The following is a 26,798-nucleotide window of genomic DNA, read 5'->3' on the forward strand; positions in this document are numbered from 1 at the left end:
TTTTCCTTTATAGTGGCTTGTAAAACCAGTTGGAAGAGATTAATTACGCCAATGCCATCGTATGCTCATAACTATACGATATATCAATAAACGACACGATCAAGCGGCCGAAAGCGACTTGCGTCGAGACGCAGTCAATAGCGTAGACCGACTTTTGCGAAAAGAAAGTTGGAAGGTAATAGTTCGAGACGCTCGTCAGTCGCTTTTTGAGACTCGTACGCTGAAGGCGGCATAACGCGGCTGTGGCTTTGCGCACTACACTAGTTGTTGTTGTACAAAATTACTGTATAGTTATCATAACTTCGAAGTTGTAACAACAAGTCGGTTAATAATCAATTGAAAGTGTGGCTAAGAGCAAGTGAACGCAGGCGGAATTTCAAATTAAACAAAAATATTTATATATTAACGGTAACTGAGCCGCGAGTACACGAGTATACGGAACGCAGACCGACAGTTATCAGGTAATTTAGGCAAGTGGTTGTTGGAAATATGTCGAGTATGTGTGTTTGTAGCCAAGCTTGTTCGGCTTGAAATGCCTGTGGCGTTTTGACACACTATACTCTTGCATATCTATGTATTATATGTATATACTTATATACTTCCATGTGTATATTGTGAGCGTGGCTTGCTTGGTAGCTTCGGCTCGAAGCCGACTTTTTCAGCAATCAGTGCATTTGCACAGCTGAGCCGCGACAAACGTGTTTCATTTCGGGCGTTCAGCGCAGTTCCGTCTACGCACAGCGCAAAAACGATCGCGTCCAATTTGACTCAGTGTTTCAATACCCGGTTTGGTTTGGCTTTCGTTTGTGTCGGTTTTGCGGAAAATTACTCTGCGCCCGGTTCTGCGCGTGTGAAATTTTTACTACGGTCTTAAGCGTGTGTCGCAAACAAAGGAAAATTATATTTGCAAGTGAAGGTCATTAATTAATTCTTAAGTATGCAAATCTGTTTCTTTTAATCGAGAAGGAAAAGGCAAGAAAATTGTGTTTAACTTTAGCTTGTGGATTGAAAAGTGCATGAGGCAAAGAAAGAGTGCAGAAAGTGACTTGTTATCATAAATATTATTCATGGTACCAAGATAAAATCAAACTTCGACTTGTTTGTACCGACATCAGCAAAGTTGAACTCCACAAAGTGCAGTTTTGAAAAAAATTTAAATTCACAAATATTAGGTGCACATCACTAAATACTAATTACAGGTTTCTTAATTAGTAACAACAAAGCGTTATTAATATTAGTGATTTTTTGTCGAGTGTGAAAATTATACTATGTATATGTATATACATATACATATTCAGAGGTTTCATATCGTCTCATGAAGTCATAAGTTATAACGAACCGAAAACAGAACGTTGATAATTATAATTGCTTAAACTCATTTGTTTATGTAATCCAACAACAATTATTTTAAACAAGTGTAAAAGTCTATGATTTTATGACAAGTTGTGAACCCTTAATTATTTACATATGGACACATATAAAGAATAAATATTTAACTCAATCAAAATAGTAAGAAAATAAAATTATAAATATTTAAAATAATATAAATTTTTTACAATGAAAAAAAAAAAAACAATTAAATTATTTCAAAAATATATTTATTTGTAGCTTTTTTTTCATACTAAAAAATAATTATTTTAACCTAAGGCTGCACAGAATCTATACTATTCTTCACATGGCATCAAACAAAAACTATTCTATATATGGGAGTTGGAGTAGCTTCGAATCGATTTTATCTATTATCATGCCACATACTAAATATTGGGTAGTTGAAAAAGTCTTTTCGTATTTTTAATCACATTTCAACTTTTTTTTTATATTTATACTAATAAATAAATAAAGAAATATGCACCAAGTCAACCATTTTTGCCATTTTTCCGATAAAACATTCTCCCATCAGTGTAAAACTCACGTTGGTGTAAATCGAATTTTCGAAATTTCCAGAACGGCAGCGAGCGAACCATTTTTGTGCTATATGAACTGATACAGCATCATCTCCGTAAACTTCTCAAATTTCATTGGTGGCTTGCGTGGCATTCTTTCCTTTTTCATACAAAAATTTCAAAACATAGCGAATTTCTTCATTATTTTCACTCATTTTTGAACAGCTGTAATTTTTTTCCAACTTCCCCGATTTTTTAATTTTTGTCTTGTTAAATGAAGTTTAAAATCTCACCTTTCCAACACTATATAGTTTGACACAAGGTGATTGGTAGCAATGGAGATATACGAATGCAACGACATCTACTGACAAAATACGAAAAGACTTTTTCGACACCTAATATTACACACAATTCTCATATTTTCTAATGTCTTAATCAACACAACAAAGAAAATAAACTTTAATTAAGAAAAAAAAAAGCAATAACATAATAACAATAGTTTATTAAAAGTATGAGGTAAATATTAAAAAAAAACCTTTTAATTTTGCATGAAATAATAACATTTATTTTTAAATTTTATTTATTTTTAAGTATTAATATTTCGATTACTTCAAATTTGAAATTAAAATTTGTGCTTAATACATTTTTAGTAAAACATCATAATGGGTTGTCAAAAAAATCTTGCGGTATTTTTATTGAATTTTTTTTTTTTTTATTGAAATTGAAATGAATTTTTGATGACTCATGCCCAGCTCTTGACCGATGCTACGCCTGCTACTATGCCGGTCTCTTTCGACCAATTCAACGATTTTATCGCAATTTTCGACGACAGGCCTTCCGGAGCGTGGCGCATCTTCGACCACCTCTACACCAGAACGAAAACGTTGAAACCATCGTTGTGCAGTGGAAATGGAAACTGTATCGGGTCCATAAACTGCACAAATTTTATTGGCGGCTTGAGATGCATTTTTGCCTTTATCGTAGTAGTACTGTAAAATATGCCGTATTTTTTCTTTATTTTGCTCCATGTTTGCGAAGCTATAACTCACGAACGACTTAAAAGGAACGACAATCAATCAAACACGTGTTAGCGCGTGAAATGAGCTTTTCAAAACGGTATAGCATGACCCGATGCGACGAATAAAACTAGAACTACGCGCTACCAGCGCCAACTAGCGAAAATACCGCAAGACTTTTTTGACAACTATAATAAAATATATATAATAATAAATAATACATAATTATATTATAATCAAAATATAGTACAAAAAATATTGATTTTTTTTTATAACAAATGCAAAAACTGGGTATTTTAAATATTAAAATGAAAAAAAGTTTTAAATTTAAATGAAATATTAGGATCACTTTTCAAAATTCAAAAATTAAGTAGTACATACATAAAAGAACCCAAACTGGAATATTTGTTTTAGTTTCTTTTTTAATAATATCAAATAAGCAATAAGGGTTTTTTATGTGTAATTAAATATTGACAAAAAAACAAAGGGAAACTTTTACTTCATCTGCCTCCAGTCTATGCTACCACTCACAGGTGCATTTCTTATAGCACAAAAGGGTGTAAAAAGTATGTATTTTGATGCTGTATGGTCAATTTGTAAGGCAGCTATATGACATAGTTGTTTGATCTGAACTACAATAACCAATATGAAATTTTGTTGCATAAAATTTATTTTCATACAAAAACTTGATTTCAATCGGCTGGTTTGTATGATAGCTACATGTTATTGTGAGTCTACTATATAACGGTGGTTCCGACAGATGAGCAGCTTCTTGTGAAGGAAATAACGTGTGTCTAACTTCAGATCAATAAAACTCAGGAACTAAAAGGACATGCCAAAATGTACTAACGAGTCTTCTGAGCAGGAAAGCAAGGCCACGTATAAAATTTCTTCGCTCGAAGCATCAATATCTCTATGGATATTGAGGAGAGCTAGGACGATCAATCTTCGCTAGTCGCATGCTAAAAGTAAAACTTTAGAAGAGCCGAAAACAATCTTTCACTGTTAGCAGCTGATACAGGCAGATCCATGGTTGGGTAGAACTTTTTGTACAAATATTTGGGGTTTCAATGAACGTGTTTGGTTCTTTCCCATCTAGTATCCTCGCGCAGAATTTGAAATTCAAAATCTTTTAATTCCGCAATATTATTAATATATTTATGAAAGTTTCGGAAGGAACCTAACCGCCTCCAGCGAATCGTTGATGAAGCCACTATCACTCCCTTCGCATCGCTAAGGTCGTTTTAAATGTCTGACGAGGATTTAAAGAAATACAGTAGATAAAATCGTCGTATGAAGCTGTCTTGGCCGACTGTCGTCTTTTCTTACTTTCTTTCCTGACAAAAGCATCGCTTTTTTATAGGCTAAAGAATTCGTCTCCTGAAACTGTTTTTATAAAATCTGTTATAGTAATGTGACTGAATCACACAATGCTGGGTATTTGTGTGGAGCTTTGATATTTGCCCTCTAGTGATATTAGTCATTTGTTGTCGTGTTCCAATGATATTTCATTGATGTGAATCAACTCTTTACAGCTCTATTTATACAAGAAAAAATTGCATGTCAATCCAATAAGGAATAGTAGACTTACTCAAAATACATGTAGATATAACAACCTGACCAGATTTTTATACCCAAAAGCGTAAATACTATTGACGAGTATATATTTATCTTAAATGCATTTCAGAAAAATGAAAATACTAGTACTAGAATTTAAAACTCCCAATACGCCATCAATCTCCCGCACGCTTTAAAAAAACAACGAAAGAGCTAAAAAATATTTATTTAACGTATGTATATATGCATATATATATATATATCATGAGTATGATTATATGTATGTTGCTACTATAACTCTTTCATCTGTTAGCTAACCTTCGGCATCAACAAAATTTCGACTTCATTTAATTATCACACAGTAATTATTAGTTAATTTTAAGTTTCACTTTCTTCAAATTATGTAACAAATTCAACTATTGCATTAAAGGTCTTATGAGCCTCGTAAGCATAACCTTCATTATTGTCGAACATTCACTAGGCTTGTATTAAGTGCTTTTGATTAACCGTTACTTTGCTAATTACCTTTATTCCTCTGCTTTATGTGATGGGAACAGCAGAGTTATCGAGTTGAACTCAATACTAGAGCGTAAGAGGATAACTCATTAGTATTTAATAAACGCTTAGCAAGCTGAGTCTACAAATTTGATTATGCTAGTCTCTTTGATTAATACAGTTTGTATGTTCGATTCACAATTTGTTAAAATGTGGCTAATTGCACTATAGACAGCTCAATATGATTGTATTGGATTTTTTAAGAACTTGAATCATAATAAATTCTAATAAAAATAACTTGAGTTACTTTCACACATTTTTGTGAGGTGAAGCTAAAGAGGATGACATGTTTTTCTAATATATTCCTACAATTAAGCATATTTCTCTCATACTTCATATATATTTTTTAAGAAATGCAATTGCCCTATTCATCTAAAATTGTAAAGTTTCTACTGACGGTTTTTGGTATATCTGAAATACATCATTTCTGTCTTATTTTCTTGTGAACACAAAATAAAACTTTTATTCACTATTATATTGGTCATAAAAAATATTAAAAATATATACATAAGTTGTTAGTTGTACTGTGGGCAAAAAATAGTAAGACTATGTTCATAATTTTAAAAATCTTAATCTTTTGTATGTCGTTCCTCTCAAACTGGGATTAGTTGGTCTCAATACACTTGTGCGAAAGTTATTTCGAACACTCGAAAGAGTTGTTAAAGTCAATTTTCCACTTGACTCAAAACGGTTTCCTCGGAGCGGTTGTTTGAATCGTTGCGCTTATGATGCCGTGATGCTCTCAGCTTTAAAAACACAAAAGAAAAGAAAGATTTTCATGAATAGTAAAGAACCAAGGGTAATATGGCGCTAATAAATAAGAAAAGTTTCATTTTAGGTCAATTGACATAAGATTAACGTTCTTCGTTCAGCTTTCTATAAGTTCAGAGATAGTTAAATGGTCTCCCGAAATATGGAAGCAGGAGCTACGCATATCAACTAGATTAAGATTAAAATGTAATTGATGAAAATGCAACTTCTCATAGGAAGTTCGCTGTTTTGGGGATATGCTCTGAGATCCTTATGGAAGCTGCTGTGAAAGCTTGCGGAAAATAATGAAATATTTCTGTGTTAGAAAATGTGACAAAAAAATTTTTTAAAAAATGCCAAAATTACGGCGTTTTTGAAAAAAAAATCTAATATATCCAAAATTTTGTTAATTTTTGTCCAAAATGGATTTTTGGTCAGAAAAACTGGTATATCATTGTTTGGATAAGTATATACAGAACACGCAGAAAAAATTTCATAGGGATCGGATCATTGTCTCCGAAGAATTCTATTGAAATATCGATTTATAATTCTGTGCCATTATTTCTGGAGGTATAACCTATCGATATATATATACATATATATATTTTTTTTTATTCACACTGGTTAAGCGCCTGAAGCATCAGCATTCAAGCCATAAGGTTGGGTGACTACCGGATATAAAGTATTTGATAAAGGAGATAAAGCAGAAACTGCAAAACGAAAACTGGTTAATGCATTTTCGGCATATAGTTTGAATATATACATATATGTATATAGATATCTGCATACTTCAAAACTTATTGTATTATAATTAATGATTTTGCCTTTGGCTAAGTAAAACAAATCGAGTTACATAGACATGCATATATACCGCTTTTAAATATATTTTGTACAAACTTATGAATATGTATGTCATATATATATTGTTGAAACTTTGTTCGAAGCACGAAACACATGTTTAACAAACAATAAATTATTTTAAAATAGTTAATAGGAAACATGAGTTTTCTTGTTATTGAATTATTTTCGAAAAAGTAAATTATTTTGAAAAAGTTTCTTTGCACTTGAGTAAAATGATTGCTATTTCTTAGATCGAAAATGAAAACTACTGACATCTTTACCAAGAATTTTGTATTTAAATAATAATCTCACAGTGGTACTCTCTCGTAAGACAAGACCGTAATTTGCCACTTCCATAGAAAAGCTTCTCATGAAACTCTTAAAGCTTGTGTACTTGTTTTTTATTAAAAAAATAAATTAACGATTTTCATGTTTATTTAACTGTATTTAATAAACACCAAATGTATGACGTACGATAGTCCATATTTATGTATGTGTGTTTGTTTGGTAGCAACAATTGCAGTTGTTGACATTTATCTTGAGGCGATGAACTTTATTGCAAGTGCATAACTGTTTGCGCATGTAAATGAGTTTGTAACTTCACATATGTGTAAATGAATAAATAAATATATATAAATATATCTGTGTCAAAAAAACATAAAGAATAAAATTTAAATTCTCAGAAGTCACGCGTTAAATGCAAGCAGTGCAACGAGCAATAGCAAATTTCGAGTTGAGAAATGAAAAATCCCCCTTCAACCAGTTTATTTTTCAGCAGTAAATCTATGAAATATTAAAAAACACTTATGCTTAAATTCGTAGAAGCTTGATGATTTGCAATAAAAAATAAATATTAATAAAAATATTTTTCCTAAACATTAATCTTCATATTCGTGGAAAAAGGGATGAAAAATTAATCAAACTGCTTTAGAACGAGCTTAAACTTTGACATATCTAACTACCATAGTTAATAACTCAGAACAACAATAGTTGAAAACTCTAAACATTTTGGAGTGTGAGACAGCAGATGAAGCTTTACATAAAATGTATTTCAGCTCGACATTCGTACGAAGTCCATCAACCGTCACTGGCTTGTTGGCATAGACCATAGACTTGACATAGCCCCACAGAAAATAGTTTAACCGCGTCAAATAGCACGACCGAGGCGGCCAATTGACTGAGCCATTTCGTGAGATAACACGTTCACCAAACTTGGTTTTCAATAAATCGATTGTGACATTCGCTGTGTGGCTTGTGGCGCCATCTTGTTGGAACTACATATTGTCCAAGTGTTTATCATCCAATTCGGGCCAAAAATATTCGGTTATCATTGAGCGATAGCGACGTGCCAGTCTTGATCATTACGGAAGAATTACGGCCCAATGATGCCGCCGGCCCATAAACCGCACCAAATCGTAATTTTTTCGGAATGCAACGGTGACTCATGGAGTACGTGTGAAAACTTATTGACGAAGTCATTCAGTCAGAAATGAGCGTCTTCGCTGAAGACGATTCTTCTATGAAAATCCGGATCATTTTCAAGTTGTTGCTCAGCCCAATTCACGAACATACGACGATTTTGGTGGTGAAGCGGTTTCAGTTCTTGCGTTAATTTGATCTTGTAAGGATGTAGGATAAGATCTTTTCGCGAAATTCGCCACAACGACGTCAAAGAGATGCCCAACGCTTGAGAACGACGTGTGAGAGACTGATTTGGGTCTTCTTCAATTGATGCGCTAGCGACAGCAATATTCTCAACACTACGGGCACTTCTTTGTCTCACTGGCACGGAAACATTTTGTACTGTGCCTGTGGATTAAAATTTGTCCACTAGATGCTCAATTGTTGATCTGACATGATGATTATGATGATAAGTTGGACGTAGCGCTCCTAAAGTTGAGGCCACTGGCTTCGAATTTCGGTAGTAAATTTTAATAAATTCGACTCGTTGTTGGATCGTGTATCTTTTCATGATGAAATGGCAAACCCTATTGAAAAGAGCGTGAAAAAATATTGCGTAGTTTTCGGTCCTTTTCGGTTCACTTTTGTAGCGCCCCTAGAGAAAAAAATTTTACATATTTTATAGGGTTTCCAATCCAATATGCCCTGTTCAAGGTATAAAAGTACATCTGAAATACAAAGCATTGCATTGATCATAATGATCTCCTAAAAATAATCAGTGGTTAAAAATAAAATTCGACAGATCAAATGGAGCATAGCTACATAGGTTAGGTTACAGGGCTTTCTCACAAACCTCTAACTTTTCTCTTGAGAGACGGGTCTTTTGTGACAACGAAAGCTCTTAGGTAAAATCATAAAACCCTCATGCAATAATAAGATTATGTAAGACAAAAAAAAGGTCTGCTGAGACAGCTAACATCGATTTAAGCCATATTTCGCGGTTCGTTGTGATAGCTCAACTTTGGTTTAGCGAAACTTGAACAGTCACCGTGACTTCTTGTAAGCAATTTTTGCTATTGGTCTCGGTCAAAATCTTTGGTTTCCCCTATCTAAAAGCAAGTAGTTCAAAACACTTTTCGCTCGCATATTTCAATTAAGATTTATGGAGTGTTCGACTGCAAGATGATTGAAATGAAAAATGAACAAAATTATTTCAGTAGACTAATAACAGGTAATGAGAAATAGAGCGTAAAATCTTCCTTATACATTGAACTTTTCGAACTTCATACCCCAAAAAGATTTGTGATCATACTGAGATTTGTTACAGCGATTAACAAGGCCTTAGCATCCCTAAGTCGCACACAACGAATATAAGGATCTCATTATTAATTTAAATTGAATAGATTTACAATTACAATCCACTTTTTCAGACCATAAAAATCAATAATATATTGAAGGAACGATAAAAATTATAAACCAACCTCAGTTAGTATTAAATAGTCTCAGGTGTAACCCACATTTACAGCGTCATAATAAAACGATATCAAATCTCATTTTTATTGATAAAAAAAATTATTAACTTAAAAATTCTTTCATAAAGCGTGCAGCAGCTTACAAATTGACACGAGTTAAATGTCGCATGGAAAAATATTCTAAACTTTATAAATTAGCCATAAAAAGCTCATTAATTAGTAGGTATTCCCTGCTTATTACTGTTATTATGTTTTTTCTCATACCAATTAACCGCTCACCACTTAATTTTCTCTATCGAACTAATTGATTTTATGGGCAGTAAATTAACATATGTTACTTTAAACGGTAATATATTTTCGATTTCTTTATTTTGGCTTAATATGATTTATGGATTTGCTTCGCTTATTGGCCATGCGATAAGCTTATTGCAATCGATGGCAGACGAACAATTTCCAGTGTTTACCAACGAAAGAGTTATCAATCTTTCTTGATCAAGTTTATGAAGTTAGACGAACATGCCTTTGTAAACATATATTTGTAGTATATATCGTCACCTAAAATTCAAAATAACGTAACATCACTTTTCATAAGTTTGCAGGCGTCGTCTTAAAAACGATACAATAGAAGCCACTCAAATTTTGTCCTAAATTTTCAAGTTGAGCTGAGTAATAGTTTCGGAGATACAGCCTTCAGAACTTGTGCGCTCGAGCTTAGCTAGGCCAAGTGCGACGTCTTTAAACGTATTTTTCTCAAAACTGTGTTTTTGAAGTCGGTTAGCAAGACTTCTCGAGAACTACTCAAGCGATCTTCATGAAATTTTACACATGTCTTTGAGATACAATTCTTAAAGACTTGGATGGAGGATTTTTTTCGATTACAACTATTTGAAAAAAAGTTTCGCTTAACTTTCACTGAAGTTTGAATTTTTTTGTAAACATGTCTGCCAAAAATCCAATTTTCAGTTTTTTTCCTTCATCCAAGTTCTAAGTTAAGGTTTTAACCAAAACACGTATTTTTTCACTTTAGATGATTCTGTAAAGAGTTATCCTGAAACCTGATGATTGAAATATTGACAATGAAGCGCATTTAAAAGCGTGTAATTGATTTGCTCATCTTCAATTACCTATAACCTGCTAATACCATACACCTATATGATTCATTATTTAATATAGTCATGAGTAATTTATAAGTTATTATAATTGGAAAAATCTCCCGAGTGAAAACACAAACAAGTTAAATATGTATTTATCTTTCGTTTCCGATGGGTTTCAATCTGCTATGAATTTCTATATTTTTTTATTATTTTCAAATGTTTCATATTAATCTGAGAACGAAATACGCACGAATAAGGGTTTTCATACAAAAAAATGAGCTTACTATACATGAAAGGTTTAATGATAACCACATCATGATCTTGATACAATTTATTTAAAAGTTAGAGACTATTGAATATTTGTTAATAAATCTGACAACTATTGTGTTTGTTAGTTTTATGTAAGCCAAATAAATGAAGCGAAGCAAGTCGAACAAAAAGCTGGTATAAGTCACATAAACTGGCCTAAACAAAAAATCGTAGATTGCTGAGAGGTTATAATACTTTATTTTGGTATCCACTTACATAATCCCTGATCGAAGTCAAGTAAATAACTTTATGGTTATTTCCTTATAATTTTCCCCTACCTAGCAGAGTTAAGGCGTATCGAATATGTCTTAAGTATCATACAACTTTTGTTAAGAAGTTGTAAAAATCGCACGCGATACATTTCCTACAGGGTACACGGTATTTATGATTTTATTTAGTACAATTTGACTCTGATTATATTTATTATATTTAATTTCCCAGAACACGCTACTTTTCTACCATCACCCACTGTGTCTCTATTTGTTTTAACGGTTGTTTGTTTTCTTAGTTATACCCTGAATAGTGTATACCGAGTTTTTAACAAGCTAGTTTTTAACAAGGAAAAATCGGAGCGCCTACGAAGTATATACATAACTATGTATATGAGCAGCGTAAAAACTTAAGTCGATTTAGTCATTAGTCGTCTGTCTTTAGACATTGTCTATATAGTTAGTCCTAAACAGTTTTTGAGATATTGATTTTGATATTGACCACCACTGGATATAACTCTCATACAAAGTAAACAATCGGAATCAAGTCCGTGTATAGAAAAGTTTTTTATTTGACGAGATATCTTGACGAAATTTGGCACAGCTTATTTTCCAATAAAACTGCAATCTCCAAATGTATAGTTTGTATAGAATTACTATAGCATATAGCTGCCATACAAAAGAGAACGATTTAAATTTAGTTGTTGTATGGAAAGCATTTTTATTTGAAGAGATATTTTCAAGAAATTTTACACAGATTATTATTAAAAGAAAGCTATAATTTTCAAAAATATATGATAAGATCGGACCGCTATAGCATATGTATATCTGTCATACAACTAACCGTTATACTAACCATTATGCTAACCAATAAACTAACCGTTAAAAATCAAGATAATAAGCTTTATATACTCTTTTATACTATAAGAAATGACCTGTGAAGGGTATTATAGTTGCGATGCAGTCGTAGTTAACTTTTTTTTATAATTTTTGGTTGACATTGCATGCTGGCACAATTTAAGAAAAACTGTAAAGGTTGCAAAGTGGATTAAGCAGCAGATGAAAACAACTACATGCGTTACAGCTATTTCCACACACCCACACACACACATAGAAATACACTTATTTGCATGCAATGCATTTCATTGATGATCCACTGTCCCGTTCTTGCTGTTGTTTGCTTTTGTAGTAGTTGACAGCCACTTAATGAAATTGCCTGCTGGCAGCGCGGGCGCGAGTTAATGACTTTGTATGCGTGTGTGTATGTGCAATAAACTGACTGCTCTGGCGGACGTAATCGCTCACATCATTACAATATTTAACTACATTTTTGTGATTTGCAAGCGAAATGTCAATAACAATGTCATAATTTCTAAAAACATGCAAAGTTTCTGGCGCTTCACGTGTGCCGCCGTTTTATGGCTATTTGCTTAGTTGTTGTTGTTGGTTTTTTATTGTTGTTGTTGGGTTTTTTAATTATCTTTGTTGCGCTTTCTTTCTGCATGATAAATTTCGTTTGTTCGCTGATAAGTGCCTGGCAGATTAAGTTAATCGCAATTGACTGAGGGAAATGTTTAATATATGCTTTTAGATTGGCGGAAAGATCTCCGTAATTTAGAGATTTCATAATCGACTTAAGGTTTAAAGTCATAAAAAACTTAAATTCATAAAATTAAAAAAAAAATTCTTCCTCTACATATACGTATGTGTATATAAATCCATAGACATTTTTAAATGTTATGCTAATACTCCTCAAGGACAGTAAAGATTGTAAAGAATAGTCCGCGGTGGATATTAAAGAGATGCAATAAAAAAATATATAGTACATATATGCATATGACCCATTATGACACTTAATGGTTTACATAATAACTTTTAATAAATAAGTTCGAAAAACTTCAGCGCTGTGGTGGAAATAACGAGGCTTTCAATAGTAGACACTACAAAAGTAGACCGATAGGCACAGTAAACGGCGCCATATTTTTTCCCGCTCTTTTGACATTTCTCTTCAGTAAGGTTTGCCATTTCTTCATGAAAAGATTTGCGATACAACACAGAGTCGAATTTATTAAAATTTAGCACCGAAATTCGAAGTTAGTGGCTTTAACTTTAGGAGCGTTACATCCAATTTACGGTCGTCATTATCGTCCTGTCAGATCAACAATTGAGCGTCTATTGGAAAAATTTGAATCCACAGGCATAGTACAAAATGAAAACCGTCGAAAATTGGGTTCAGCGTCTGGACTTCTAAAAGGGTGCCGGTGGTGGCCATGCAAAAAAGGTCGTGTTCTATACATAATGGCATTAATACTTTTACAGGAATAAATTTCATTGATATCCGAAACCGCTTTTGTAACACTCTTATTGAAACACCCGTTAGAAGCAATCACGGTACATTTATGATAACCGTAACTTTCTTTCCAAGAAATGGTAAAGGGGAGAGACTAGGTTTGATGACTGAACCAAGGACCGCACTTAGACTACTATATTCTGTCATAAATATGCTGTTTGTGAACTCATAAAGAATTCCTGTACCCAATAAGGCGCCAAAGTGCCTTAAGTCGAATACAAATTTTGTCAAATAGTTGTTTAATTTTTCCTACCAGCTCAAGGGGACATCTAAAGTGTGAACTCTGAAAATTAAGTCTAGCCTGCTAGATCAAACGCAGGACATTTAAGAAGCAAGCTGGCATCCGATAAGCGCTGGTCAAGCTTCCGTGAAGCTCAGCTATGCAGTAATGGCAAACATAGGGAGTATGAAGCATCGACTTGTTCCCGTTGTACTGATAGTGGAGTTAGAGTGCTTTCCATGCCACCTCGTCAGCTTTATAGCTGGGATTCCGCTGTGGCCTGACACGATACTAGATCTTAGCACAAAGTGACGCGATGCCATTGATAACGAGGTTTGGCATTTTTTAATCATGCTTCAACGCACGGTTAGTGATATCAAGGCTAGTATCTGCGTCCAGCTATCAGTGTTGATATTTACTATTTTGAAGCAGGTGACAGTAAATCTATTAAATCTCGACTTTAAAAATACAACATTAGTCAGTTATTTTGAAACTGAAGGTGATCGAGAGTTCCTGACAATATATCCCTCCATTAATCTTCTTACCACATTTTGACCCATCCGTAAAGAAGCTCATTGTCCCTCCCCTCCAATGGCTTCGGCCGACCCACAACCCCTCGCAGGTTGGTAGGCAGAGCAAAAGCCGCCAGAGTTTGGTTTGGCGACTCCTTGCACCAAAAGATCCGGTATGAACTCAAAGCGGGCGAAGCGTTCCGAATTTTCAGACACGCGCTTGAAGAAATGGTTATACAACCTATAAATATATGTATCTTCAATGATAAAAAAGTTTTAAAGATGTTATAAATCATTTGAACGTAAATATTGACCAAGATATATAAGTTATAAACCATTTAAACGTAAATATTTCAGCCTGCTACTAATAAAAATAAATTGCCCTCCCCCTTTTGAGTACTTGAAAGTCCGTTTATCCACACGATTTACGTTCAATATTTTGCAGCACGAGTTGTCACAAATAATCGCCCTTTCTCTAATTTTAGTTTGCATTAAAATCTATTTCTGCTCGGATTTTATTTTCATTTTCAATTACCAACTTGATCTGTGATCACACATTTCTCCGTCACACGCTTGTCAACGATCTTATACAAGTCCACAAACGTCTCTAAATATTACCAAACTCTTTGGCGGCTTTTTAATAATTTTCGTGCAAATTGTGCTGGAGAAATATTTGCATTATTAATAATAACAAATCTTTATATGTGAGTGATGAATTTGTTACGAGAAAACAACTGTGCTAAAAACTGGTGATATGTTTCGTAGAAAAATAATAAATATTTGAAACTTATTTTAGCAAACATATGCTTTATGTAATGGAAACTTAATTGCCTGCGTCAATGTAAAGATTACGAAACCTAGGCTTGGCTTAAAGGGATACATGGATTTCGTCGTGTAAAAAACGTACTTTATTCAATATTTTTTTTCTTATGTATATAAAAATATAAAAAATGAAATATTGGGTAGACGAAAAAGTCTTTTCGTATTTTGTCAATAGATGTCGTTGCAGTCGTATATCTCTAGTGCTACCAACCACATTGTGTCATACAGTGTTGGAAAAGTGAGATCTTAAGCTTCATTTAACCAAAAAAAAAAAATTAAATTCGAGGAAGTTGAAGAAAAAAGTTACAGCTGTTCAAAACGGATTGAAAATAATGAAGAAATTCGTTATGTTTTGAAATTTTTGTATAAAAAAGGGAAGAATGCCACGCAAGCCACCAATGAAATTTGTGAAGTTTACGGAGACGATGCTGTATCAGTTCGTGTAGCACAACAATGGTTCGCTCGCTTTCGAAATTTCGATTTACACTGATGAAAGTTTTACACTGATGGAAAAATGTCTCTAGCAAAAAAATGGGAAAAAGTGATCGACCAAAGTTGAAGTTTGATTACAAATACAAAAAGACTTTTTCGACTACCAGATCAATTCTGAAATTTTTTATTTCATTCTCGGGATTTCCGGTAACCCCTCGAAAAGAGATGCACCCGCGTTGGCAGGATAACTCCTTACAAGATCATCTAAAGTTAAAAAATAAGTGTTTTGATTGAAACTTTAACTTCGAACTTGAACGAAGGAAAAAACTGAAAATTGGATGTTTGGCAGACATTTTTTCCAAAAAAATTTAGCGAAATTTTTTTTTTTCAAAATAGTTGTAATCGAAAACAAAATCTTCCTCCAAGTGTTTTAAACTTGTATCTGCGTAAAGATTTCATGAAAATCGATTGAGTAGTTCTTGAGAAATCTTGCCAACCGGCTTTAAAAAAGCAGTTTCGAGAAAAACGAGTTTAAAGACGGCGCACTTAGCCCAGCTAAGCTCGAGACCACAAGTACTGAAGGCTGTATCTCTAAAACTATTACTCGGATCCACTTGAAAATTTAGCACAATATTCTATAGGTGCTGTAGAATTTAATAAGACAATAATATTTTTTTGAAACCCATAAACCCATGTAACACCTTAAGTTCATTTAGGTACTGATGTTAATACGGCAGTTGTAAATCAGTTTCTTGTGAAACAAACAAATTCAGAAAATTGGTTCAAAAATCTCACTACAACGACAAATCCCCTTGAGCCTATCACGCATCTTTCGAGACGAATTACGACTCCAGCAAGTTCACTTGGCTGACTTAAAATAAGATGCTAGATGTTGCAAACTTAGTCTATTGAAAACTGGACAATCCAAACGGCAGCCTTGATTACTTCTAGCTAACTTAGTGTCCTAGCGTCCTTTAGGCCGAGCAAGACTAGCATTGTTCCTAAGTTTTCAGATCCGTCTTCAAAATATGAAATTTACTTCTAACACTATATGTCAGCCTTGAGAGCAAAAATGTATCAACTTTTTTAAGTGAATAATGAAATTTTTGATACCATATTGGCATGTTGTACTGCCACTATCCAGAACTGCGAAGCTTAGTCTCTGTTCCGCACGAAATATATAAAAAATTCTCTCGCGAAGCAACGAGCGCATTTTTTGCTTTGAAACAAACATCTAATAAGTTCGTATAGCCATTTAGATGCGGCATCAAATATTTAGATCCTTTCATTTGCCGGTTAATATCAAAAGGGCAGACCACAAATGGAAGAAAAATTTCGACCAATTTTATAAGTATTATATTAAAATGAATCTTAGGCTTATCGGGAAAGCAAGTTAGTCTGGAACGTCCAATAGAGAGATATACAAGTAATAACTTTGCTACCGAATTTTGTAATTTTTTGACGCCTAAGGACATTTTATACCCTGAACAGGGTTGTAACAACCAGAAGGCAACGTCGGACGTTCTATGATCCTTAAAATTGCACCCATAAATTTAGAAGCCCTTCCAGAAAACTATTCGTGAAATAAAATTCATATACATTAGACTCATATTAAAATAAAAATATATATATTTATTCGCAATTTGTTTTTAATTACAGAAAATGCAGTTCGTATGACTTAACCAGAACTTCACATTTTATTCCAAATAACCGAAACGACAATCACAAAGCGGCGAATTGCTCAACAATTTCTGGTTTGCAGATCAATTATAAAATCAGCAATACTTTTGCAATAAACAAGTCGTAAGCCACGGGGATCGAAGCCACCAAACCGCAATGGAGGACGTTGTGAAAAGCGAAAAATTCAATGGACATAAAATGGAGATTGCGCACCATGATCCGTAAGTCTAAGCAGCAAATGCAAAATTCGTATGCAAAGTACTTTTAACCAGCAATTAGAGACACCAATTAACGATTAACACATTATATATAGTATAAATATATACATGCGTATGTATATAAGTTAGTATATATTATTTTGTAGCTGATTGTGTTCATTTTTCATTTCATTTCGCCTACCCTCGTAAACATTTTATTATTACTTAATATCTGCATATTTGAATTCCGCCACTTCGTCATTAACTCTCCGTTTCGATGAAAAGTTGTTTGACCAGAAAGCCAATTCACTGCAGACCGCCTTCTGAATAGACGAATGTTCCGCATGTCTAATGCAGAAACCGCAAGATAATAAGCACATACTTATGTGAACCAGTAAATATTGGTACATTGCTGGGTACAGTGGGTCGTATAAGAAAAATTTGTACATAAAAATCTATCGATGATGGCTTTTATCAAAGAAATGTCAAATGAATGTCAGATAAGTCCTGTCAGTTTGATGATCGATGGCTATTGGTAAACAGATGTCATATATACATATAAGTAGTTCCTGTCAGCTGTAAGTCACATAACACCTGTCAAATTAAAGTCAAATATAGTTATCGAACGGTGCCATGTGGCCGGACAGCTCCTGTCAAAGGAATGTCAGTGAGCTGCTGTCAGACGGATGACTTATTGTTATCGAAAGTTTTCTGTCAAAAGCATATTTGAATAGATGTAAAACAGGTGAGGAGAAATCAAAGGGACTTCAAACAGCTTCTGTCAGTTAGATGATTATTTTTTTTTATTTGACGGAAGTATCAAGAATTTATGAATGCCGCAAAAGTCTTTTCTTCATGATGAAATCTATTATCTAGAAGGTAAAAAATAATTTAGGTATATGGAAGCCTCTTTCATAATATTTTTAATGTCAGAGTACCAAGTACCAAGTTTCTCAAACACTTCTTCTATGGGCGTATAACTTCTTCTTCTTAATTGGCGTAGACACCGCTTACGCCATTATAGCCGAGTTAACAACCGCGCGCCAGTCGTTTCTTCTTTTCGCTACGTGGCGCTAATTGGATATTCCAAGCGAAGCCAGGTCCTTCTACTTTTTAGCCGCTGTCTTTTAATCGGGTCAATGCGTCGAATACTTTCAGTGTTTTCATTTCGAACATGTGCGTAGCCGCTGTCTTTTAATGCGCTGAACTATGCCAATTTCGTATATCTGTAAAGCTCATTTCTTTTAATCTAAATATTTATATAATTAAATACAAAATTTGGAAAAGGTGGCAACACTTTCAAAAATACTTTTACTTTTAGGTCCTCTAAAATTATTAAATATTTATAGTGAAATAAATAATTTATTTTATGAATTTAATGTAATATAAAATTTTGGTCAGGTGGCAACACTTCTTAAAAAAACTTTTACTTTTAATCCTTCTTAAAGAGCTTTAGAAAATGCTTTAGTTAAAAATCAATAATAAAACAATTTGCTGATTTCATGAAGTTAATTTAAAACAAATTTTTAAACAGCTGGCAACTCATTAAAAAATAATTTCAACCATAAACTTTTCTAAACCCATTTATTTGAATCATTTTATTTTTTTAATATATCCTTCATCCTACTAATTTTATGGAATAAAAATTGTAAGCAGGTGGCAACCCACTGAAACTTTTAATAAGAGTTTTCCAAAAAAAATGTTAATTTTATCAAAGATTATTGCAAGATAAGAAATAGATATTTTTGCTTTAGATTTTTTTTCAGATTCTTTTTCAAAAAAATTCAATTTTATAAAAGAAATATTACAAAATCAATATTTTTTGACAATAGTAAATTTATGTGTAAACAGGTGGCAACCCTCTAAAAATCTTTAAAAAAAATATTTTTTAAAAAATTGTTACAAAATCAATATTTTTCTACAATAAAAAATTTTTGTATAAACATGTGGCAACACTCTTAAATTTTTAATGTGGGCTTTTCAAAAAAGACTTAAATTTTTATAAATGATTGAAAAATTTTAAAATTTTTTGAGTCTTTTTTCTATTAATACGTACCACTGTGCGGCCTAATCTCAAACAAAGGCGAGCTATACAAAAGAAATATTTGCCTCCAACAAACAATTTCAAATTGCTCACGAGCACAAATTACATATTTTGCAATATTTCTTACTAATAACTCATTCATATTAGATATGTTAATATATAGAGCACTCATACATACATATATACTATATATATACATATATACTTATAAGTAAATTTAGAACTAAACAGTATTAATAAAAACCAATCAATGAAAACCGGTCGCTTAACTAAGCAAAAGCAACAACAATGATAACAATGTGCTAACACTTTCCTCTTCACCCGTTCATTAAACCCGCCGCCAAAGCGGGTAAACATAGCCAGCAACTTCGAGCAACATTGTTGTCTTAACGAAAGCGAAAGCTAAACAGAATTGTCTAGCAATTAGAACTGTTGACTAAAGCCCAGAATTGTCTAGTAGAACTGTTGACTTGAGCCCATTAATTTGTAGGTTCCGCCGGCATTCATAGGTGTACATACAAATGTACATGTATATGAGTGTAATTTGAAGGTGTGCGGCATGTGGTCGGCCTTGAATGCCGTTGCAGCTGATCAAACATGGTGGTTTTGGTATGTGCGCCACCCACAACATTTTGTTTCTTTCAGCGACATACCACAAAATCGCTAATACTATTTACAAAGTCATTCTTTTACTCAGCTGTTTTATTAAGGGCTTTGAACAAATTTTGCAAAAGAACATAAGTTGAAATCAAGAATTTTGGATAGAGATTTAGAAACTTGCTTGAATATATCAAAAAGAAATATTCAAAGGCAGTCTTCTATAAATTTCGAAAAAATTTGCTTATTTTGCAAAATATTATAAGTTAAAATTAGTCATTTTTAGTATACAGTTAGATAAAGACTTCCTCACCATGGGTATCAAAATTGTCCCTAAGTAGCCTTTTTGAAAAGATTTCGATGTAATAGTTAGGTTAAGTCAGGTCGTAAGGGTGATACAAATTTAATGAATCCCATTTCGTTCTTTGTGTTACTCATAAACTCCTGAAAGTGCATCACCCGATCCTCATAGATAGATGAAGCGTTTCGGGCTTCCCAGGAAATTACTAAGACGGTTAATATCAATCCCAGAAACTACGCTAGGTTCGCCTTAAGATTCAATCTCAGTCTGACAAAAGCCGGTTAATAGAGAAGAAAGTTACAAGATGATTTCAACCACTCAGCTTTGGCAAAAAGCCGACAAAATATTTAGCCACACCGTGGATGAATCTATTGAATAGTGACCAATCAGAATACCCACAATTGCAGCGAAATTGACTTTAATAAGACACAGTAGTTCGCGGAACGTCTTACGGTTCACTCTGGTTGCTGACCAGACCTTGTTGGGTTCATTGAAGGTCCAAAGGTCCAACACCAGAACACAAGAAGACATCGGAAAATCTACTCGTTTCGAATTGAATGAAATTGTGGTAAGAGTGCTTTCATGTCCATCGACTTTACAGTTTTCGGCTATTTTGCTGTGACCAGGGACCAATATAAGTAAACAATGGAAGAAGCGTGAAGCTGTTGCATATGATGCCGTGTACTTCTCAACTAGTTAGCGAGCTCAAAGAAAATGTAGCCGCGCAGCTATTGGAGTGAATGCACACCTCTCTAAAGGTAGAGTACATCTATTTCTATCTTAATGACCAACTCCGCTTGTAAATTGCTACAGTGGTCTCGTACCCTAAAACTAGAGTTGAAGGAGAGCTCCCAATCGGAGACGCGACCTCCTAGTCTCCCTCAAGCCTTTTCGTGACCATTTGACCATTAGTGAAGAGGCTATCTGCAACCCTTCCCCAACGACTTTGCCCTGGCCACAAATGCCTTGCTGGTGTGTGAGTCAAGAAAGCACAGAACGAAGAAGGTTATGCGATGTAATGCTTAATATTGTAAGGAAAGAAATCGAAGCTGTGGAGAAATCCCGTGTAACCCTCACGCCGCCCTTAATATACCCAGGGTATTGCATATGATAACTAACTTTGCCTGCAATATTAGGTACCATCTGATCTAATTAAATCAGACCTTTAAAGCGAATTCATGGTGGACCACACCATTTAACAGACTTTTTGACTCATTATTAGTGCGCTATTCGCTAGTTTATTGAACAGTTTTGACTTATTATTCAAAAACCCATATCTCATCATCGGTAATGGTGTTTTTGATGAAAGTAGCGTCCTCCTGCTACGTTATCAAGCGTCTCCTTTGTGACCTCTACTCGCGATTGTTTCAGTCTGAGTACATTTTGATCAGATGATGTAAGCACTGTACACTTCTTTTGGTTTTAGCCAACAAGTCAAAAAGGAAAAATCAAAGTAGTATAAAATGAATAGTGAACAAATTTAGACGTTAATTGAATCAATTAAATTTAGAGAGTATTAACCTATCAACTTTTTAATCTAGAACTTAATTGCTTCAGATAAATACCTTTCCAGAGTAGAAAAGAATAAAAAAGTTGGAAGGGTTTGAGAATTTGACAAGTTGTCAAATGTAAATTTAAGGCTAATTGAGTATATCTAATCGAGTCGGTCTGAATAGCAAAAGAAGCGACTCAATTTACTACCTAATTGTAAGGGCAAAAACTCGTTTTGAATATGAAGATAAGGCATAACAAAGTAACAATGAATAAACTTAAGTACTAAGTAATTGAGTATGTCTAATTGACTACTTTTGAATAAAAGACTCAATTACTTGGCAACAATATTTTACAGAGCTTTGAGAAAAATATATGTAAATATTTTGGCCCACTCATGATTATAAATTATTAAAAAGGAAAAACAGAATGTTTGATTTAAGTTCGAGATTTAATTTTTCAAATAATAACGAACAGATGCAACTTAATTAATTAGACAAATTAATAATAATAAATTTAGGATATATAAGGCTTACTTAAATTTTCTTATATAATTTTGGCCTTCCTTTGTATGATTTCAGCTTGGAATAAGTCACACATAATACTTACCTTAATTAAGCAACAATTTTTGAATTATTTAACACACTCTCTTCTTATTTCAACAGCAACGAAATAGTCGAAGCTGAGCCGCTCTCATGGAAATTTTGGAAGAAGCGTCGCTATGTTGTTGTCTTCTTGGCATTCCTCGGTTTCTTTAATGTTTACTCGCTGCGCGTTAACCTCAGTGTGGCCATAGTGGCAATGACTGAGAATCGCACAGTGATCGATGATGCTGGCAATATTTCGTATGAACAAGATTTTCCTTGGGATTCAAAGCAGCGGGGACTGATATTGAGTTCATTCTTCTACGGTTACATAACAACACAGTTCATTGGCGGTTTTATTGGCGCCAAAATCGGTGGCAACATTGTGAGTTAATGCGCATGCGCTTGGCGTTTATGTTAACATGATTGTCAATATTGATATATTTCTTTTTATATTTGCTGTTTTTAGGTGTTTGGCTTGGGTATCGGTACTACTGCGCTGCTAACGCTGCTCACACCCTTGGCCGCTAAGCATAGCTTGGAAATGTTTCTTGCTGTGCGCATCATTGAAGGTGTTTTTGAGGTGAATATCCAAAAACTTTTTTTGACTACGAAGAATCGGAAGGGTTGCTTGGGTGTGACCATGTTTGAGTGCCCAAGTTTATAAAGAATATACAAATTTTAATAAAACCCATTTTTTGTGAGGAAAGCTCCCACTAGGTAAACGTATAAAGCTTAAAGCTCACTGACTTTAATCGAACTTCAGAGTTTACCAATTTGAAAACTCTATCATGCTCTGTTCATTTGTTATAGAGATCATATAATTAGATGAAAATTTTTGCCAAAAAGGTCGAGGAAGCACCTGGGTCTACTTCATCAGAATGTTCAACTAGCGTCGAACTTTAGAGCAACCAGCTATAAAAGCTCATTTATATCAGACAAACGAAGTCTAGGTTGTAATCGAGCCATATGAAATTTTTTAACTTTTCTGGATCAAATTCCATCTTTTATTTGTGAATCACTAAATTAGTTCCCATTTCTCAAGTTAGAATTTTGCCAACTTCCCAACTTAAGGGCTTATCAGTTAAGTAGGTGGAAATTCGATATCTACCGAGTATTACTATATTTCTACTAAACAAGATGAATATCATATTAATATTATATTTCCTTCTTCATCCTTCTAACCTTACTAACTTCCCTCGTACTCTTTCAAGGGCGTCACCTTCCCCTGCATACACGCTGTCTGGTCGCGTTGGTCACCACCGCTGGAACGTTCACGCATGGCCTCCATTGCTTTTGCGGGCAATTACGCCGGTACCGTTATAGCTATGCCTTCATCGGGTCTCTTAGCCTCGGCTTACGGCTGGGAGAGTGTTTTCTACGTATTCGGCACAATAGGTTTAATATGGTTCTTCATATGGATCTTGGTGGTGCGTTCGGGCCCGGATCGTGATCGTTTCTGCTCGGACGATGAACGTGAGTTTATACAAAAGAAAATCGGTTATGGCAGCAATAAGCAAATCAAACACCCCTGGAAGGCGATATTCACCTCGAAACCATTCTATGCGATTATCGCTTCACATTTCTCCGAAAATTGGGGTTTCTACACGCTGCTCACGCAACTGCCCACATTTTTGAAAGGTGTGTTTATATACTCATATTCTTGGTGTAAATAATTTTGTGATTTCAACTTTTCCAACATTTTAGATACGCTCAACTTCAATCTGGATAAGACTGGCTTCGTTTCGGCAGTACCCTACCTGGCTATGGGCATACTGCTCGGTGTCTCCGGCTACTTGGCTGATTGGTTGCAGATTAAGAAGATCTTGACCACCACGCAAGTGCGTCGCTACTTCAATTGCGCTGCCTTCCTCGCTCAGACCATTTTTATGATACTCACTGCCTACCTCTCGGATCCAACATGGTCGGTGGTTTGCATCACCATAGCAGTGGGCTTGGGTGCCTTCGCGTGGTCGGGTTTCGCGTGAGTGTCCTAAAAGTTGCTCTATTATATTCATCAAACTCATTAAACTTTTCTTGTGTTTTAGTGTCAACCATTTGGATATTGCGCCACAACACGCCAGCGTTTTGATGGGCATCGGCAACACGTTCGCCACCATTCCCGGCATTGTCAGCCCCCTTTTGACTGGCTACTTGGTCACGGAAAAAACGGCTGAAGAGTGGAAAGCGGTGTTCTTCATTTCGGCCGGTATCTATCTCATCGGTTGTGTCATCTATTGGTTGTGGGCTTCGGGTGAACTGCAAGAATGGGCGAAGACACCCGAACAAAAGGCGGCAGAGGCTGAGGAGCGTCAAAGTGCTGTGTTGGCTAAGAGCAATGGCAAGGAGGGTTATGTGAACACGGCAGCTGAGTTCAAGGAGCAATAATTCATATTTACATACACACAAGCATACATACATACATTACCACATATATACATAGATGTGTGTACATACGGAAAAGTTGTGATACAGAGTGTAAGAAGCAGCGCAGAGGCGAATCTTGTGCATATCCCTATAAATTGGTCATAATGATGTAATAATTAGTTAAGCGAAAACGTTTGTTTGTAGATATATGCCTAGCTTAAGTGTAAGTGTTCAGTGAACAAATCATATTTGAACGACTTTCGAAAGTAAATATAACAAATACCTAGTATTTTTAAAGAAGAACGCTGACTTGTTTATTTCAAGGCCTAAAAGTAGGCAATATTATTTCATATAGCGCAAAGATATTGCCCAGTAGGAAATTGGAAAGCGACGTGATTATATACTTACCAAGCTATATGTACACATACATACATATATGTTATTTACTATAAATTTATTATATTATCTATTAAATTTTCAAGGCTTTGATTGCAAAAAATCTGAAATCTCATTTGCAAAAATGTAAAAAAATTACTAAAGGTCAAAATAAAATAATTTAATTGAATTGCTGTTAGATATGAATAGCGGAATGAACTCTAGAAGCAAAAAAAAAAATAACCAAAACGAAATCTGTTTTTCAATATTTCGCTAAGGGTTATATAAACTTGTGAAAATAATCGATTTTATTGATCCAGCAGATTGTGCTCCATTTTGAGTTTCTTAAATTATTTTGAAGAAAAATCACAGAAACTGAAAATTTAATGGGGAATGTTTATTATCATACGAAAGAATATTCTTTGGCATTTATTTCCTGAAGGTTATCTCTTTAAAAATTTGGGTGCGTCTCAGATGGTCCATCCGTTGAGTTCAACTTTCGATGACTCCTTCGCGCATTTCGAGTGATAACTGGCGAATGACACGTGTGATCTTCTGCTCCAAGACCTCCAGACTTTACATTTTACATATTCCCACAGGAAAAAGTCTAACGGTGTGATATCACACAATCTTGGTGGCTAATCGACCGGCCGAAAACATGATATCTGCTAACCGAAATGTTCTTTCAAAAAATACATTCATTGATGCGATGTGTGGAAAGTGGCGCCGTCTTGTTGAAACCAAATGTCGCTGAGATCACGAGTTTCAATTTCAGGCACCAAACAGTTGGTTATCATAACACTCTCAGCGGCATCATTTTTGAAGAAATATGGAGGTGATGATTTCACACGTCTACAAACTACACCAAACCATTTTTTCTTCTGGATGAAATGGCAGATCTTGAGGTTGTTCTTTGTCACAAATATGGAAATTTTGCTTGTTTACATACCCATTGGTCAGAAATGGGCCTCGGATCATCTCGGAACTTTTCAAGTGCCCATAGAGCGAAGCTTCAGTTCTTGTGAAAGTTGTATTCTGTACACTCTCAATTTAAGATCTCGACTTAAAGTGTGCTTAGTCGTTTCATGCGTCAATCCGATTTGCTGCGAACGGCTCTCTACTGCGTTCGTGTATACTCTCAGCTATGGCTGCCATATTTTCTTTAATGCGTTCTGAACGTAGTCATTCAGTCGAATATTATCCAATAATGAATTCGGAAATTCTGAAAATCTGTTTTCAGAGCCAATGAAGAATGAAATTTTTATACGACCTTCTTACATATATTTTAGGATAGCAATAGAAAGAAATGATTTGATTTCTTAAGTTTCTATAAAATGTAAATTTTTTCAAAAAAAACGACCATTACCTGCATTCATACATAATAATATTTAATTTAAAGGCAAGAGCCATAAAAAAGATGGGAAGCTCTAGCAAAAATCAGTGCAAAATTGCATAGTGTGTCAAATTTGGAATAAAGTTCCCGACGAAAAAATTTTTCACAAAGAGCTAAATGAATTTGATGTCTAAAAAAACAAAAGCTACATAAAATCATACTGTATGGTCGAAGTAAGCAAAACCTTAATATCACAAAAAGAAATTTTCTATGAAGTGCTTTCAAGTCATCAGTTTATCCATCTACAACACAACGCACTGCAGGCTCAAGCAACACTTGTTCAACATGGGCATATTCTCTGCCGGTTTTGCGATATGGAACAGGAAACTCCAGACCACATGATTCTT

General features: G+C 34.4%; 1 protein-coding gene across 4 annotated transcripts; it reads left to right on the forward strand.

The window, feature by feature from the left end:
* Positions 1-196: 196 nt before the first annotated feature.
* On the forward strand, positions 197-24,986 carry LOC126760965 (sialin). Of its 4 annotated transcripts, none has more exons than XM_050476807.1 (7): positions 197-461; positions 17,082-17,323; positions 22,398-22,701; positions 22,786-22,899; positions 23,531-23,957; positions 24,024-24,300; positions 24,365-24,986. In XM_050476807.1, the coding sequence occupies exons 2-7, from the start codon at positions 17,259-17,261 to the stop codon at positions 24,702-24,704; spliced, it is 1,527 nt and encodes a 508-aa protein (XP_050332764.1). In that variant the 5' UTR covers positions 197-461; positions 17,082-17,258; the 3' UTR covers positions 24,705-24,986. The 4 variants fall into 4 exon arrangements, with proteins under 4 accessions (XP_050332764.1, XP_050332766.1, XP_050332763.1 ...); XM_050476809.1 differs by lacking the exon at positions 197-461 and adding an exon at positions 666-935; XM_050476806.1 differs by lacking the exon at positions 197-461 and adding an exon at positions 666-916.
* The last annotated feature ends 1,812 nt before the right edge of the window (positions 24,987-26,798 follow it).

The sequence above is a fragment of the Bactrocera neohumeralis genome, chromosome 6 (genome assembly GCF_024586455.1).
Source record: "Bactrocera neohumeralis isolate Rockhampton chromosome 6, APGP_CSIRO_Bneo_wtdbg2-racon-allhic-juicebox.fasta_v2, whole genome shotgun sequence".
NCBI classification, from domain to species: Eukaryota; Metazoa; Arthropoda; class Insecta; order Diptera; family Tephritidae; genus Bactrocera; species Bactrocera neohumeralis.